Source organism: Thalassophryne amazonica, chromosome 7, assembly GCF_902500255.1.
Source record: "Thalassophryne amazonica chromosome 7, fThaAma1.1, whole genome shotgun sequence".
In the NCBI taxonomy this organism is placed as follows: Eukaryota; Metazoa; Chordata; class Actinopteri; order Batrachoidiformes; family Batrachoididae; genus Thalassophryne; species Thalassophryne amazonica.
The window spans coordinates 67,398,630-67,417,166 of NC_047109.1; the positions used below are offsets into that span (position 1 = coordinate 67,398,630).

The 18,537-nt window shown below is 42.6% G+C and overlaps 1 protein-coding gene across 1 annotated transcript in view; it reads right to left on the reverse strand.

Moving 5' to 3' along the window:
• tmod4 (tropomodulin 4 (muscle)) overlaps window positions 1–18,537 on the reverse strand; it is a 67,028-nt gene that overhangs the window by 22,437 nt on the left and 26,054 nt on the right. Inside the window, exons 2-4 of the mRNA XM_034174367.1 lie at window positions 6,665–6,843; window positions 5,666–5,822; window positions 2,609–2,728 (exon numbers count right to left, since the gene is read on the reverse strand). Coding sequence (XP_034030258.1) covers window positions 2,609–2,728; window positions 5,666–5,822; window positions 6,665–6,766 — 379 coding nt within the window. The 5' untranslated portion in view covers window positions 6,767–6,843. The remainder of the gene's footprint in view (window positions 1–2,608; window positions 2,729–5,665; window positions 5,823–6,664; window positions 6,844–18,537) is intronic.

An 18,537-nucleotide genomic window follows, 5' to 3' on the forward strand; every position in this document is an offset into this window, starting at 1 on the left:
AAGTAGATTATTTCCTGTATTGCATTACAGAGGGTTTTCAATCATGTGATCGATTTGCTCCCGTCTCCATCATTTATTTACTACGCGGCTTGCGCGTGAAAGAAAATAGAGAGAATGAAAGCTTATTACGAGGCTTTAAACCCTCGAGATAAAGCTGTTTATTGTGATCGATGTGTAGCAGTTGGTTCAGCGGATCCGTATGTTGTACCGGATAGTGAATTTAATGACGATGTAACGAAGTGGCTGGCAGTTTCACAGCGTAAAGTTAATATGGACAGAACCAAGCAGACGCCCGTAAATCCACCAGAGGAAACAGCTGGCTACCAAATCCGCCCAGAAGAGTGCTCCGGCTACCGTCGGTGTGAAGAAGCCTCACTGTTACAGGCACAACACCATGGCGCTGAGAGACATCCGCCGAGCTGCTGATCCGCAAGCTGCAGACCAGGTCAGCCTCGCCGACCTCCTGCAGAGCATCACAGATGAGCTCTGAAAGCGGAGGTCGGTCTTGAAGTCCTGAGCGATATCTCTCACCAGGCGCTGGAAGGGCAGCTTGCGGATCAGCAACTCGGTGGATTTCTGGTAGCGGTGGACCCCTCTCAGCACCACGGTGCCAGGCCTGTAACGGTGAGGCTTCTTCACACCGCTGGTAGCCGGAGCGCTCTTCCGGGCGGCTTTGGATTTAGATTTATGTGCGGTCTGTTTGGTTCTGGCCATATTAAAGCTTCCTTCAGATCTGCTGAGCCAGGTCTCTCTGGGTCGCTTAGAAAGCTCATAACACTCCACTGCTTGATGCACAATAACTGCTCGCAGCATGTAAAACGAGCAACCTGCCTCATTTTTATCACCTCTGTTTGAACAACCACCAGCACAAAACCACCAACGACAGCACAAAAGATGACCATTGTTGAAGCTTCTGCAATCGTTCGCCAAATGCACGTAGCATATCACAGTGGCCACCATGTCATAATCCACAATGGCTGTGGGGCACAAAATCACGTGACCGATACATCACATGAAAACCCTCTATAATGCCTATATGTAGCAGACAGGAGCCAACAGGGTTTAGAAATGTTTTTCACCTAACTATGTAAAAAAAAAACATTAGCGGTCTAAAAGTTATCAGAACTAAATTTATTGGAAGCTAATTGGTCTGCTGATGGCTTTTGAAGTGAGCTGAAAAGCTAATCCGCTAAGAAAAAAGTTAGCTTGCTAATTAGCGGTTAGTGGCTTATGTGCCCACCACAGCTATTGCATGGCTTTAAATGCATGTTATTACAGGCAGCAGGGCACACGCATGCACGCACACACACACACATACACAAACAGGCAGGCAAATGCACATACACTACATGTTATCACATGATACAGACATAGCGACACACTCACCCCTGCCAAAATCCATCTGATTACCATTAATAATTTGACCTCAAATTGGAGATGAATGCTGGAGATGCATGTTCCTGTTGTTAAAACCCCAAATGTGAACAGCCAAAAAAGGTGCGTAACTTTAAAGGACCTGACTTCCAAAGTGTGCACATGAAGGTGCCTATACACGCAAAACCTCAGAGTGGACAGACAAAATACAAAAAGAATTAAAAAAAAGTATTGCGTAATATCCTGTTGCATGCACACAATGTACTGTATAATCCTCTCCCAGATTGAATAAGAATGAGATAAATAATTTAATAACTTTGACAGTGCATACAAGATAATCCATTCATGCATTTGCATGCACATATCTCTCTGAGTAATCAAAATCGATCCTGTACTCAGTAAATTTACTTCAGTGTTTGCTGTTATTCACAATAAAACCAGCAATAATGGCTTTCATGTAGGGTGTTATTTTCTATCTCAATTCTTTTTGCATGCTCAGGTTGGCACAGGGCAGACACTTATGTGCACACAAAGTAAGTAAACATAGGAATTAATTGTATCTTGTGCACACACAGTAACATTTGCACAATAAGGTGCAAATAACAGGTGCACAATAAAACATAGCCATGTTTGGCTGTGTTACATATTTATTTCTCTCTCACTACAGCCCCCTGCATCAATCACAGATGGGACAACCTGCACAGTGCTGCACAGATAGAGGCACACACCATCGTGTGTATGCTGTTATTCTGTGATTCTTCCGCAATACACTCTTGTGTTTATGACACATCCATTAGAAGGGGGGAAGCACTCACAGCAACACCCATTTATAGCAAATGGCCATCTACTGCAAGTTGCATATGTAATAAATGAATCTCCAATCTATGAGCAACAAATCTGTCATGCCACACGATGGTCTGCCTGGATGGTTGCCATTCAGGACCCAAGAGAAGAGCAGGTGCCTAGACCTAATCCTGCTTTACAGTGTTCAGGTTATTGTGGAAAAGTCGACAGAGCTGTTGTACTTTGAATGTGAGTGTCAACTACTTCAAAGTGTATTTATGTTCATCCTGCAGTGATAAAGCCCTTCAGTGTGTATTCAGCCTGTTCCCCAGTGCATGCTGTGATGGCCTCCATTACCCTGAACAGGATTGGTGAGTAAACTCCTGCTGTTAAAATTGTACAGGCTTGATTTTTTTTTTTTTTATTCAGTGTATTTCTGTAGCTGTCAGACCTGCGATATCACACATCTCTGCATCACTGGCGTTCTTCAGCGCTTCCTCCACCTCTGGCTCCAGAAACACCTTCTCATGCTCAGGGATTTCATCTGGTTTCTTAGGAACAAAGGCTTTTCCTGGAATTAGAAATGCAGATAAAAGAAACAACAAACAGGAATGAGACAGGATAGAGGACAGAGGTATAGAACTGGTTTGGGAATAGAGTGAGAGTTTGATTTTTTTTAGCAGTGAAACAAGTTATTATTGCCCACTCTTGGGCCGACTGTGATGGAAATCATTAATCTGTCATTGTCAGGATCTGTTCCTAAATGTTTCAAATCTGCAGTGATGAAATCATTACTTCAGAAATGTAATATTGACCCGAGTATATTGAAAAACTATAGGTCGATATCAAATCTATCATTTTGCTCTAAAATTCTGGAAAAAGTGCTTTCACGGCAGCTCGTGGACCACCTTACTGAGAATAATTTTTTTGAACCATCGCAGTCTGCTTTTAGAAAATATCATTCCACAGAGACGGCTCTCACTAAAGTGGTGAATGATCTTCTGCTTGCAATGGACCCAAACACACTACAGTTCTGGGGCTTTTGTTTTTTGTTTTTTTTTTGATACTGTGGATCATCATATTCTACTCAATAGGCTGGAGAATCATTTTAGGATTACTGGGAATGTCCTTGCGTGGTTGATATCATAACTGACCTGTCGTTCAAACTGTGTTTTGTACACAGTGTGTGCCGCACACGACCTCTAACCTTAGTGACATGAAATTTGTGGTTCTACAGGGGTCTGTCTTAGACCCCCTGCTTTTCTCCCTTTATATAGCACCCCTTGGGCACATATTGCAGAGTTTCGGGATTACCTTTCATTGCTATGCTGATGATACTCAGTTATACATTCCAATAACTGCTGGAAATCTCATCCACATAAAATCCTTAGAAGATTGCCTTGCATCTGTGAAAAGGTGGATGTCTAGCAATTTCCTACTTTTAAACTCTGACAAGACTGAAATGATGGTTCTTGGTCCAGTGAGACATTGGCATCAATTTGACCAGCTAACACTTAGCCTAGGCTCGTGTGTCATACATCACACTGGCAAAATGGAGAACCTTAGGTTAATTTTTGATCCTGTGTCATCCTTTGACCTCCACTTTAGAGATATTATGAGGACTGCTTTCTTCCACCTGGGAAATATAGTGAAGATTCGTCCCATCCTGTTTGTGGCTGATGCTGAGACAGTGATTCATGCATTTGTTTCTTCTAGATTGGACTACTGCAATGTTCTATTTCCTGGTTTACCGTAGTCCATCATTAGGGGTCTCCAATTGGTTCAAAATGCTGCTGCCAGACTTTTGACAGGAAGCAGAAAGTCTGACCACATTACACCCATTTTGGTGTCTCTTCACTGGGTTCCTGTGAGATCAGATTTAAGGTTCTGCTACAAACCTATAAAATTGTTCACGGACTAGCCCCTCCCTACCTAGCTGACCTACTTAAACCCTACTTACTGGCCTGAGCTCTGCGTTCTCGGGGTGCAGGACAACTTTCTGTCCCTAGGGTGAATAAAAAGTCTGCAGGTCACAGAGCTTTCTCTTATCATGCCACTGCTTTTTGGAATGATCTCCCTGCGTCAGTAAAACATATTCTGTAGAGACTTTCAAGTCCAGAATTAAGATGTACTTATTTTCCCTTTTGTATGGCTAGCATACTGGCATAGTATGTTACTATGCTTTCTACCCTTTTAAATTAATTTTATTAGTAAACAGAGCGGGTCGCAGCCTCAACTTTATCTAAAGTCTGGGTCTTTTAGTGAAGCTTAGGGCTCGTGGCCAGCGATCACCTTAGTATTTCTTAGTATTTCTGTTTTTCTTGTTGCTTAATGCTGACAAATTATACCGTATTTGTCGTCTTTCTGCTGTCTGATTCTGTTTTTTTTCTCTCTGTTTGAAGTGGGAGTGGGTGTCTTCTTCTGCAGGTCTCCTGTCTTGTACACCAAGATGGACTCCCAAAATTTCCTGTATATTTGTATTGTCAATTGTGTCGGTAGTATGGCCCAAGCAGAGGGTCACCCCTTTGAGTCTGGTCTGCTTGAGGTTTTCTCCTCAAATCATCAGAGAGAGTTTTTCCTTACCTCTGTTGCCTGTGTGCTTGCTCTAGGGCAGGGGTGGGCAACCTGTTCCAGAAAGAGCCATGAGGGTGCAGGTTTTCTTTGCAGCCACTGACTCCACCAGGTGATTTCACTGATTAACTGATTCCATCTGCTCAAAGTGATATTAATCAGTAAAATCACCTGGTGGAGTCAGTGGCTGCAAAGAAAACCTGCACCCTCATGGCTCTTTCTGGAACAGGTTGCCCACCCCTGCTCTAGGGGTTGGTAAGGTTAGACCTTACTTGTGTGAAGTGCCTTGAGGCAGCTTTGTTGTGATTTGGCACTATTTAAATGAAATAAATTGAAACTGAATTATTATATGAGAAAGCCTTTTGATTATTCCTACGCTACAATCTGAGACTCTGCAGTTGTGTCCATCCTCTCTCTGAGCCACGCCTCCACGCCACATGACAACCTCAGCAAATTCTGACAGTCGACTCTTCAAGCACATCTTGATTGTTTTCATTTCAGCTGTATTGTGGCCTTATATTGAGGTAAAATTACAAAACTGTGTCAGTGTCCAACTCCTTATTGACCTGACTGTATTTTGTCTACGCGAATCACTCGGCCCCAGTTATTACATCACCTGTGTATTATTGTAGCTTTTGCAAAAGCTTTTTTTGAGGACCACGGGATAATGGAGATTTTTCAGTCTTATATGTCTCACACCATAAATGTTTCACTGTTTCATTAAAAGCTTTGCTCAGATCATGTTTCCTACAACTTAAGTAAAGTAGGGCTTATCCCAGATTTGTGCACCTGCTCAAATTCCCACTGGTGCCTCCATTGTGTTTTCATAGATTTGGTTTTTCATTTCACTTATTTTATTTAAAAAATGCTCAGCTGTAAACCATCACTTGTGCCTTACTTTAATATTTAATAGAAAATAGTCCAAAAACTGACCCACCTTTCTTCTCTCCAGTGAAGGGCACCAGGTCCTCCCTGTCCACGTATTCTAGAGCCTGTTTCTCCAGGTGCTGCATCAGGGCATCACGGTCAAACGGCCCGGTCGGGCTTTTCTTTGTCTGGTCACGCTGCCGCAATCCAGCTGGCAGCATGGCATTCTGGGAGAACAGGAGGTCAGATGTTATGTTGATACAGCATGAGGACTAGCGAACATGAAGTTATTGGTGTGTCAGTGTCTGAGCTGATTAGACAGGAATCAGTAAACAAAGAAAAACTGCTTTTCTATCCAAATATTCATCTATAGCAAGGTGGGCTGTTGTCAAGATGACAGTATGCAGTTTAAAATGATCCTTTTTTAAAAATTTGATCTCTTGAGGATTTGTCAGATCTGATGTGGAACACATTAAATGATTTTGTAATTTATATCATTCTAAATGAAATTTGCAAAGTAGATTTTGCATTTTCCCAAAAATAGGTATTGTAACTTTATTTTCTGTCATTTTAATTTTGAAAAGAAAGTGTTATAAGCCATAGAGCGCAGCGACACGGAATCAAATTCTTATGGTATCGTGAATCTGAGGCAGACACTGACTGTACAAGTTTGAAAATTTGGTCTTTACATGCCGTAGTTAGCGTGCGCCCCAAAAAACCTTCATCTACATTTGTAATCCTCTACCGTCTCCGAAATCAATGCTTAAAATCACATTTAAAATAAAAAATAAAATAAGAATAAACATCTATTTAGACACTGACCTTGATATTTAAAAATGTCTGGCCTAAATTAAGAAACACAGGCCAGAGCAGCAACCCAAACATGTGGAAGATGTGTAACCTACACACGTTCAATGATGTTTTGATCATAGCAAGCTACAGATCAGACAGTTATTCAGTCCTGCAGGGCATTTGTCCTCAGGCATGCTGAGTACCAATTCTGGCATTGAAGAAAACAACCACAAACTGAAGACCTGGAGGTGAAAAGAAATTGGGCATCCCTCTATACCTCAGGGTCCAGCTCCTGCAGCTCATAGTCCAACCGCTCCAGCTCCTCGGCACTAAGGCCCCTGAGGATGGCATCTTCATCAATGTCCCTGGGGTCCGACATGGTTTCTGAGGTGCTGGTTCACATATACACACACACACACTCACTCACACTACAACACACCCCCGGGTGAGAGAGCACTGTAATCGAAACAAACAAGGGAGAGAAAAAGAAGTGATGGTTGGAAAAAGATTCTCACTGAGCTTTGTGCAATTTTAAAGTCATCTTACTGCTGAAGGAAAAAAAGTTAACTTCTTTTGACATTTTTACTGGTTTAGACAGCAGAGTGGAAAGCCAGATTTGTTTCATAATCTTTTTAATATTTTTTAGCGTAGTTTTTACAAAATTACTGTTCCTGATTTGTGGCTTGAAGAGTCTTCTCAAAGTCTTCAGGTCATGTCTGATGTTTTATACTCATCAGTCAATGCCTCTCTCATGTTTGCTGTTTAACGAGACTCCACCAAGTGAAAAACTTATTTCACAAAAATGGCACCGATTTTTTTCATAGTTTTGCTTGAATATTGTATTGACCAAACTCACTGAGTTAACTGAAGGCTGATGCCCAATTCTCTGAGTACACTGACATGTCAGTGGTCTAGACATCCTTGTGTGAACCAAGTTTATTACAAATCTTAATGATTAGTTTTGATATACTGCTTCATTTTTATTTTTATTTTATTTATTTATTTCATTGATTGACATGCATTAATAGGGGTGACTTCTAAAGCATTTTGTTGTATCTTCATTTTCAAATTTCCTAATATCCAGGAACAGTTCTCTCATCATCCCTATATCCTTTGATGTTGCTAAAAGTTATCTAAATTTGGTAAATCCATGTTTAGTTGTGGCCGTGCTTATGTATTAATTGTTTTGCATGTAACTAGTAGGATAGTTCTTGGGCTACCAATATATAGACCTAGGTTTGATTTCCTGTCAGGATTCCTGTCCGTGTCTATGGACAAGACACTTTATTTGCATTGTCACAGTCCACCAAGCTGTCAATAGGTACCAGCCTTGGCTAGGAAAGCAAGCGCTAATGGACTGGTGTCCCTTCCAGGGGGAGGTTCATCTGCTTCATTCTTGGTATCTGTGGATAAGCATCAGCAACAAGGGACCACAGGACCTTTATCCAACTTACTTCTTCTACCGTGCATCTGGAAAGTATTCACAGCGCTACACTTTTTTTCACATTTTATGTTACAGCCTTATTCCAAATGGATGAAATAATTTTTTTTTTCCATCAAAATTCTATACACAGTACCCTATAATGACAACGTGAGAATATTTTTTGAGATCTTTGCAAAGTTATTAAAAAAAACCCTCAGAAATCACATGTACTTATGTATTCACATCCTTTGACATCCTGTGCATCCTGTTTCCACTGATGATCATTGAGATGCTTCTACAGGTTAATTGGAGTCCACCTGGGGTAAATTCAGTCGATTGGACATGACTGGGAAAAGGCACACAGCTGTCTACATATAAGGTCCCACAGTTGACAGTGCATGTCAGAGCACAAACCAATCATGAAGTCAAACGACCAGTGTGCAATGCCCTGATGAAGGTCGTTTGACCAAAAGCTTGGTTAAAAATGAAATTAAAAAGAATTGCATGGATCTAAGTATGCTCAAAAATCTTCTTTAGATACTGATAGCATTGAAAAGTTTACACATTCTAATCCAATTACATTTGTTCTGCAAATCTGACTGGTTAATCATTTGAATTTCAGGCCATAAAATATCATGTTGACGTGGCAAAATATTCGACCATTTCACTTTTGATGTATTATTCTGCACCCTAACTGCATTGCTACGCAGATGTCAATAATGGTGCTGTCAGCTGAGAGCGAGAGAAACTGGTGGAGCGACAACAATGCCAAAATGGGTGAATTTAATCTATCATACAGGGGCAGCATGGTGGTTTATTGGTTAGCACTGTTGCCTCACAGTGAGAAGGTCGTGGGTTCAATTCCCGTGGCCTTTCTGTGTGGAGTTTGTATGTTCTCCCCATGTTTGCGTGGGTTTCCTCCGGGTGCTCCGGTTTCCTCCCACATCCAAAGACATGTGGGTTAGGTGGATTGGACTCTTTAAATTGTCCATAGTGTGTGTGTGTGTGTGGGTGTGTCTGTGTTTGTTTGTCTGTTTGTGGCCCTGCGACAGACTGGCATCCTGTCCTGGGTGTACCCCGCCTCACGCCCTATGACTGCTGGGATAGGCTCCAGCCCCCCACGACCCATAACTGGATTAAGCGGTAGAAGATGAATGAATGAATGAATCTATCATATGCAAGTACTGATATGGATTCTGATACAGAATTACTCAATGCAGGTGACCAGATGGAGAAATCTGTGGGTCTGCTTACAGAATTTCCAGTTGGGCATGAAGACACTGTTGCCACGGTAAGCTTCGCTGACCGAATTACTTACAGAAAAATAAACCGTGCAAACGATGGAATTGTATTAAAATGTGAATAACCCTGTTGTGTCTGATGATTTGCGGACGTTAATGCTGGATTGTGGTCGCAAATATCTGTTTTACCGGATATTTGCAACTGTAAAACTCAATTTGCAACTGTAAAATCCAGCATTAACATCCGCAAATCATCAGACACAACAGGGTTATTCGCTAAATTGACCATGTTTCTGGCACTTATCCATAAATATAGAGTTCCTGCATAACAGAAAATGTAATTATTTGGTCAAAAATATCTTGGCTAAATACAGAAAAAAAAAAATCTAATTTCACCATTTATTTGGAACTGGGTCACTGTGATAGCAGGGCAGAGAGCCTTTTGATTTTTTTTCCCTCAGATACAACTCACAGAGACTTTTAAAAGCACTCAGAAATAGAAAAAAAAATATTATTATATAATATTAATTGCAGGCTGTTTATAGTTAACTCCTTTGATTTGGCATTGACAAATTGCTCAAAGGCAGAAAACCATCCACTAATACACTGCTGTTAGTAAGAGGACAGCAACAAGAAGAGAAAGACGTGAGGAAAAAGAAAGCGAGACAGCATGAGGTGTATGTAACTCTAAACCCTGAGCTCACCACACAGCAACTAAGAATAGACAGAGCAGAGGAGAGAACGGTGGAAAGTATAGTTATTTATCATTGACAGACATCTGTTCATATAGCAGTGGACCCACCTGCAACTTATCAGCACTCACCGATGAAAAACAATCAATACCTATCAATCAATCAATTCAATCAATTTTATTTATATAGCGCCAAATCACAACAAACAGTTGCCCCAAGGCGCTTTATATTGTAAGGCAAGGCCATACAATAATTACGTAAAAACCCCAACGGTCAAAACGACCCCCTGTGAGCAAGCACTTGGCGACAGTGGGAAGGAAAAACTCCCTTTTAACAGGAAGAAACCTCCAGCAGAACCAGGCTCAGGGAGGGGCAGTCTTCTGCTCGGACTGGTTGGGGCTGAGGGAGAGAACCAGGAAAAAGACATGCTGTGGAGGGGAGCAGAGATCAATCACTAATGATTAAATGCAGAGTGGTGCATACAGAGCAAAAAGAGAAAGAAACACTCAGTGCATCATGGGAACCCCCCAGCAGTCTAAGTCTATAGCAGCATAACTAAGGGATGGTTCAGGGTCACCTGATCCAGCCCTAACTATAAGCTTTAGCAAAAAGGAAAGTTTTAAGCCTAATCTTAAAAGTAGAGAGGGTGTCTGTCTCCCTGATCTGAATTGGGAGCTGGTTCCACAGGAGAGGAGCCTGAAAGCTGAAGGCTCTGCCTCCCATTCTACTCTTACAAACCCTAGGAACTACAAGTAAGCCTGCAGTCTGAGAGCGAAGCGCTCTATTGGGGTGATATGGTACTATGAGGTCCCTAAGATAAGATGGGACCTGATTATTCAAAACCTTATAAGTAAGAAGAAGAATTTTAAATTCTATTCTAGAATTAACAGGAAGCCAATGAAGAGAGGCCAATATGGGTGAGATATGCTCTCTCCTTCTAGTCCCCGTTAGTACTCTAGCTGCAGCATTTTGAATTAACTGAAGGCTTTTCAGGGAACTTTTAGGACAACATGATAATAATGAATTACAATAGTCCAGCCTAGAGGAAATAAATGCATGAATTAGTTTTTCAGCATCACTCTGAGACAAGACCTTTCTAATTTTAGAGATATTGCGTAAATGCAAAAAAGCAGTCCTACATATTTGTTTAATATGTAGGACTGCTACACAAGTACACAGACGGAACACTGTTACCGCAAGGAGCAGCAAGTTCAGACTGCACAGCAGAAACTCATTTGTACTTTTCTCATAGTAGGAAATACCACAGTGATAGCATGTGCAGTATATCTCGGGGTGAAACAAAGTATGAGTAATGCAGCTATTGGGCTACAGGGTGAATGTTTTCAATTTCCGTCCAGAATTCATCCCAACTTGGCCAGATTAGAAAACCCATTACAGTACAGGTCAGAGGGGATAATATCACTCAGTCTGTGTAATGTCAGCAAACATGAATACTGAAGCTGTGGAAATTACATCAAACTGTTGTCTACCTCACTTGTACTCATATAGTCACAATTATACATCCAATAAAGGTGTGTACTTCATATATCTTTTAACAAATATTTACAATTTATTTTTGACGCATGCGTAAAAATGTCTGCAAACGTAGCTGCTGCAAAAAAATGTGCAGGCTGATTTATAAATGGAGTACGGTGAGGATTATGTCTTTCCAATGTATAAAACAGTACTTTTTATGCATTTAACACATTTGTCTTAATGAATATACAATTTGACGCGTGTCCACCTGAGTGCACAAAACTGTGGGCTGTGAACATCCCAATAGGTGATGTTTGCACATACAATGAGATTTATCAAGATCAAAAGGAAATTTAGCGGGTGCCTGTAGTATCAGTGTATTTGTTTGAAACCTGGGTTACTGCTCTTGACAGACTGCTGCTTCAGCAGCCAAGATGCCGTCACCTCCTCACTGACGAAAGGAGAAAAATCATTCTGAATGATCATTCTGTTGATGTTGTGCCTGCTTCATTAAAGCCCGTTTTACACCGGCCCAACGTAGAACTGTATAACGTGGCATACTGACTACACCGAGCTTATGCAGCCCAACGTGGCTATACCTTGAGGTACGCCACAAAATTAAGCATGTTTAAATTTTTCGTGGACTTACGCAAGTCTTCACAACATTGCGCTACTGTACACTAAGCCTCCGCAATTGTACACAACCCTATGCCAGTACAGATAAAATCCTTTCAGGTTTTTTTTATCAGTACATACCTGCATTGCTAGATTTTATTCATCCTGCTGGCAGTGAATAACAACGCTATTACTACATACTTTTCCATCACCCACTAAACCAGCGGATTCTAATTAGTTCAACTCTTCAGGCAGACAGATGAGCTAATCTGTGAAATCACGTTTTTTTAGGTGCACAGTAAAAGCAATATTTTGTGCATTTCACTCGTAGAACACAACATAATTATTCAGCAGCTTCTTTAAATATATATGACAGAACATTAATTAAATGTTTGAAATGGCAGATTGATATTTTAAATCGACAGCGCGTGAACATACCAAGTTATGTGGCAGAGTTTGCGTTGAACCCAACACAAGGGGCATACCTGCAAGCGGCTGCTTGAATTTCATTTTGGACCTACTGAATCTATTCCAGTGAGTATACATTCATTAAAAACACAACAAAAATTCTCCGTTATGTACCGCTGACTCCAGCATGTTACCACCCACTGTCACATGCGCAATGGATCTTACATTACAGACACAACATTCTCCAACCCATTGTGCAAAAATTTGTAAAGCCCATGCAATTTATCACTCGCTATATGTCCATCCATCCATCCATCCATTTTCTTCCGCTTTATCCGGAGTCAGGTCACGGGGGCAGCAGCTCAAGCAAAGCCGCCCAGACCTCCCAATCCACACACACCTCCTCCAGCTCCTCCGGGGGAACCCCAAGGCATTCCCAAGCCAGCCAAGAGATGTAGTCCCTCCAGCGTGTCCTGGGTCTTCCCCGGGGCCTCCTCCCAATGGGACATGCCCGGAACACCTCTCCAGCCAGGCGTCCAGGGGGCATCCGGAAAAGATGCCCGAGCCACCTCAACTGACTCCTTTCGACGTGGAGGAGCAGCGGCTCGACTCCGAGCTCCTCCCGAGTGACCGAGCTCCTCACCCTATCTCTAAAGGAGCGCCAGCCACCCTGCGGAGGAAACTCATCTCGGCCGCTTGTACTCACAATGTCGTTCTTTCGGTCATGAGCCAAATCTCATGACCATAGGTGAGGATCAGAATGTACACTCAACAAAAATATAAACGCAACACTTTTGGTTTTGCTCCCATTTTGTATGAGATGAACTCACTAAAACTTTTTCCACATACACAATATCACCATTTCCCTCAAATATTGTTCACAAACCAGTCTAAATTTGTGATAGTGAGCACTTCTCCTTTGCTGAGATAATCCATCCCACCTCACAGGTGTGCCATATCAAGATGTTGATTAGACACCATGATTAGTGCACAGGTGTGCCTTAGACTGCCCACAATAAAAGGCCACTCTGAAAGGTGCAATTTTATCACACAGCACAATGCCACAGATGTTGCAAGATTTGAGGGAGCGTGCAATTGGCATGCTGACAGCAGGAATGTCAACCAGAGCTGTTGCTCGTGTATTGAATGTTCATTTCTCTACCATAAGCCGTCTCCAAAGATGTTTCAGAGAATTTGGCAGTACATCCAACCAGCCTCACAACCGCAGACCACATTTAACCACACCAGCCCAGGACCTCCACGTCCAGCATGTTCACCTCCAAGATCGTCTGTGACCAGCCACTCGGACAGCTGCTGAAACAATCGGTTTGCATAACCAAAGAATTTCTGCACAAACTGTCAGAAACCGTCTCAGGGAAGCTCATCTGCATGCTCGTCGTCCTCATCGGGGTCTCGACCTGACTCCAGTTCGTCGTCGTAACCGACTTGAGTGGGCAAATGCTCACATTCACTGGCGTTTGGCACGTTGGAGAGGTGTTCTCTTCACGGATGAATCCCGGTTCACACTGTTCAGGGCAGATGGCAGACAGCGTGTGTGGCGTCGTGTGGGTGAGCGGTTTTCTGATGTCAATGTTGTGGATCGAGTGGCCCATGGTGGCGGTGGGGTTATGGTATGGGCAGGCGTCTGTTATGGACGAAGAACACAGGTGCATTTTATTGATGGCATTTTGAATGCACAGAGATACCGTGACGAGATCCTGAGGCCCACTGTTGTGCCATACATCCAAGAACATCACCTCATGTTGCAGCAGGATAATGCACGGCCCCATGTTGCAAGGATCTGTACACAATTCTTAAAAGTTGAAAATGTCCCAGTTCTTGCATGGCCGGCATACTCACCGGATATGTCACCCATTGAGCATGTTTGGGATGCTCTGGACCGGCGTATACGACAGCATGTACCAGTTCCTGCCAATATCCAGCAACTTTGCACAGCCATTGAAGAGGAGTGGACCAACATTCCACAGCCCACAATTGACAACCTGATCAACTCTATGCAAAGGAGATGTGTTGCACTGCATGAGGCAAATGGTGGTCACACCAGATACTGACTGGTATCCCCCCCAATAAAACAAAACTGCACCTTTCAGAGTGGCCTTTTATTGTGGGCAGTCTAAGGCACACCTGTGCACTAATCATGGTGTCTAATCAGCATCTTGATATGGCACACCTGTGAGGTGGGATGGATTATCTCAGCAAAGGAGAAGTGGTCACTATCATAGATTTAGACTGGTTTGTGAACAATATTTGAGGGAAATGGTGATATTGTGTATGTGGAAAAAGTTTTAGATCTTTGAGTTCATCTCATACAAAATGGGAGCAAAACCAAAAGTGTTGCGTTTATATTTTTGTTGAGTGTAGATCGATTGGTAAATCGAGAGCTTTGCCCCCCTACTCTGCTCTCTCTTCACCACGACGGTCCGATACAGCGACTGCATCACTGCAGATGCTGCACCGATCCGCCTATCGATTTCACACTCCATCCGTCCCTCACTCGTCCCCGAGATACTTAAACTCCTCCACTTGAGGCAAGGACACTCCACCGACCTGAAGAGGACAAAGCATCTTTTTCCAGTCGAGAACCATGGCCTCGGATTTGGAGGTGCTGATTTTCATCCCGGATGCTTCACACTCAGCTGCAAACCGCCCCAGTGCACACTGAAGGTCCTGATTTGACGAAGCCAACAGAACCACATTGTCCTCAAACAGCAGAGACGAGATTCTGTGGTTCCCAAACCAGACCCCCTCTACACCCTGCTGCGCCTAGAAATTCTGTCCATAAAAATAATGAACAGAACCGGTGACAAAGGGCAGCCTTGGCGGAGGCCAATGTGCACTGGAAACAGGTTTGACTTACTACCGGCAATGCGAACCAAGCTCCTGCTGCGGTCGTACAGGGACCGGATAGCCCTTAGCAAAGGACCCCGGACCCCGTACTCCCGGAGCACCCCCCACAGGGTGCCCCGAGGGACACGGTCGAATGCCTTCTCCAGATCCACAAAACACATGTGGACTGGTTGGGCAAACTCCCATGAACCCTCGAGCACCTGATGGAGTGTGTAGAGCTGGTCCGGTGTGCCGCGACCAGGACAAAAACCACACTGCTCCTCCTGAATCCGAGGTTCGACCATCGGTCGAATTCTCTTCTCCAGTACTCTGGAATAGACCTCACTCGCTATATGTAATCTTTGTAAATCAGGCCCATGATGTTGCCAGTTTTAATTCAATGTATTAATTCATATTAATATACACTGAAGTGGTGATGATATGTGCAAGCAGAGTGTATGTACATTCTGAACCTGCTGATGTAAGGCACGACGCAAGACAGTGCTGGACTATACCAGGTTTTGGGGCTCAAATGTTTTCTGGTTATGAATAACATCAATGCATCAGCTCTGTGCCAGACCACACCTCATTTTTAGACTGATATGCCCATGTGAGTGATGGTATTGTGATGTAGGATAGGGGCACATGAAATAAAAATGACATGAGTCTCAGATGGAATCTACCTGTGACACCTGCGCTGGGCTATATGGCAGGTGGAAGATAGGATCCAAAGACTTGCCCTGGACAGTGCAGATGTAGTATCTTTTCCAAGCACAGACAGATGCACAGTAAAATCACCAGTATATGGTCCTACTCTGGTCAGAGTGGGACCATATGTACACTGTCAGTATTAATTTAACACTGGTGATTTTACTGTGTAGCATCAATCAAACACCCCTGAAAAGGAACTGTAGTGTTTACGTTGGTAGTTCAACTCCTATCCCACAGAACCACCTGCTTTTTGAGACTACGAAATGAAGTCATAATTTTTATAGAATATCAGGGGTGTTTTCTTTGACTATCCCCGACCTCATGATGAATGCAACATCAGTTTCTGAGAATGCACAAAACAAAGGCTCCTGTAGGATTAGCAGCATAACCAAGTACACAGTAAGGGCATGGTGTATCCGGAAAGTATTCACAGTGCTTTTTCCACATTTTATGTTTCACCCTCATACCAAAATGGAGTAAATTCATATTTTCCCGCAAAATTCTTCACACCATACCCCATAATGATTACATGAAAAATGTTTTGAAAATTATTTTTGTAAATTTATTAAAAATGAAAAACTAAGGAATCACATGTACATAGGTTTTCATACCCTTTGCTCAATACTTTGTTGATGCACCTTTGGCAGCAATTACAGCCTCAAGACTTCTTGAATATAATGCCACAAGCTTGATGAACCTATCTTTGGCCAACTTTGCCCATTCCTCTTTGCAGCACCTCTCAAGCGCCATCAGGTTGGAGGGGTCAGTGCACAGCCATTTTCAGATCTCTGTAGAGATGTTAAATCAGATTCAGGTCTGGGCTGTGGCTGGGCCACTGAAGAACATTCACAGAGTTGTCCTAAAGCCATGCCTTTGATATCTTGGCTGTGTGCCTTCACAGTCAGGTTGAGGTCAAGAGCTGGTGCAGATTTTCATCCAGGGTTTCTCTGTACATTGCTACATTCATCTTTCCCTCCATCCTGACTAGTCTCCCAGTTCCTGTCGCTAAGAAACATCCCCACAGCATGATGCTGCCACCACCATGCTTCACGATAGGGATGGTGTCTGGTTTCCTCCATACATGACACCTAGCATTCACGCAAAAGACTTCAAGCTTTGTCTCATCAGACCAGAGAATTTTCATGGTCTGAGAGTCCTTCAGGTGCCTTTTGGCAAACTCCAGCTGGGCTGCCATGTGCCTTTTGCTAAAGTGTGGCTTATGGAATACTGGAGCTCTGATAGAGTGACCCTCAGGTTCTTGGTCACCTCCCTGTCCAAGGTCCTTCTCCCCCAATCGATCAGTTTAGACAGGCGGCCAGGTCTAGGAAGAGTCCTGGTAGATCTTATCATCTTCCATTTACAGATGATGGAGGCCACTGTGCTCATTGGGACCTTCAAAGCAGCAGAAATGATTCTGTGCCCTTCCCCAGATTTGTGCCTTGAGACAATCCTGTCTCGGAGGTCTACTGACAATTCTTTTGACTTCATGCTTGGTTTGTGCTCTGATGTGCACTGTCAACTGTGCAACCTTATATATAGACAGGTATGTGCCTTTCCATATCCTGTCCATTCAACTGAATTTACCTCAGGTGGACTCCAATTAGGCTGTAGAAACATCTCAAGGATGATCAGTGGAAACAGGATGTACCTGAGCTCAGTTTTGAGCTTCATGGCAAAGGCTGTGAATACTTATGTACAAGTGATTTCTTTTAATCTTTTTTAATAAATTTGCAAAAATGTCAAAAATCACATTGTCATTATGGGGTATTGTGTGTAGAATTTTGAGGACAGAGTGAATTTCATGCATTTTGGAATCAGGCTGAAACATAACAAAATGTGGAAAAAGTGAAGCGCTGTGAATACTTTCTGGATTAATCATAAAGTATTTATACATACTGTAACTGTATCGTTATTACAGTCTGACATTTGCCCTATTGCATTCCAGTCGAGTAGCATCAACCCTAAATAATAAGACACACACTACTTCCAAGCTTAAACTTCCATCTTCATTAACTCTGAGTCATTGATCAGAATGACTGTTGAATTCCAGGTAATAAAAAAAATCAGTGCTGAAAAGAGATTGCAAACTCTGTAAAACTGTTCCTGTGATAAATATAACTAATACATTAAATCTGTTCTTGTGTATGTGTGTATGTCTATGCCTCTAGTTATTCCTCATAGAGGCAGTGTGGCTCTAATGTGTAAAGCCAACAACTCAAACATCGGATCACACAGCTGAGTACGGAGAAAGTCTGAGGAGATTTAAAGGATAAAGGCAAGAAGGAGGCCCAGAGAGAGAATAAATCCAGCAAAGCATAGGTTTTTATCTTTGATAAAAGCCTTTATTGCGTTCCCCAGGCTAAAATCAGTTTTTCATCTCTTCATATAACCTCCACTGCATGAAATTTTTGTTGTTTTGAAAGGTTTATACAAGTGATTATAAAGCATTAAGTAGGCACCATCCTCCACGAGAATCTGGATTTGTTTTTATGTTCCAGCTACAGCAGAATATCATATTATTTTTGTTTTGATCATCTGTAATAACTACGTTACGTTAGCACACTGGCACTGGTGTGTGTGTGAAGTGGTAAGTGAGACGAATCAAAGTGCGCTGAGTGCATTCGTTCGAAAAATGTTAAGACAACTTGCTGAAGTTCAAACAGAGCATCAGAATGGGGAAGAAATAGGGATTTAAGTGACTTTGAACGTGACGTGGCTGTTCGTGCCACACGGGCTG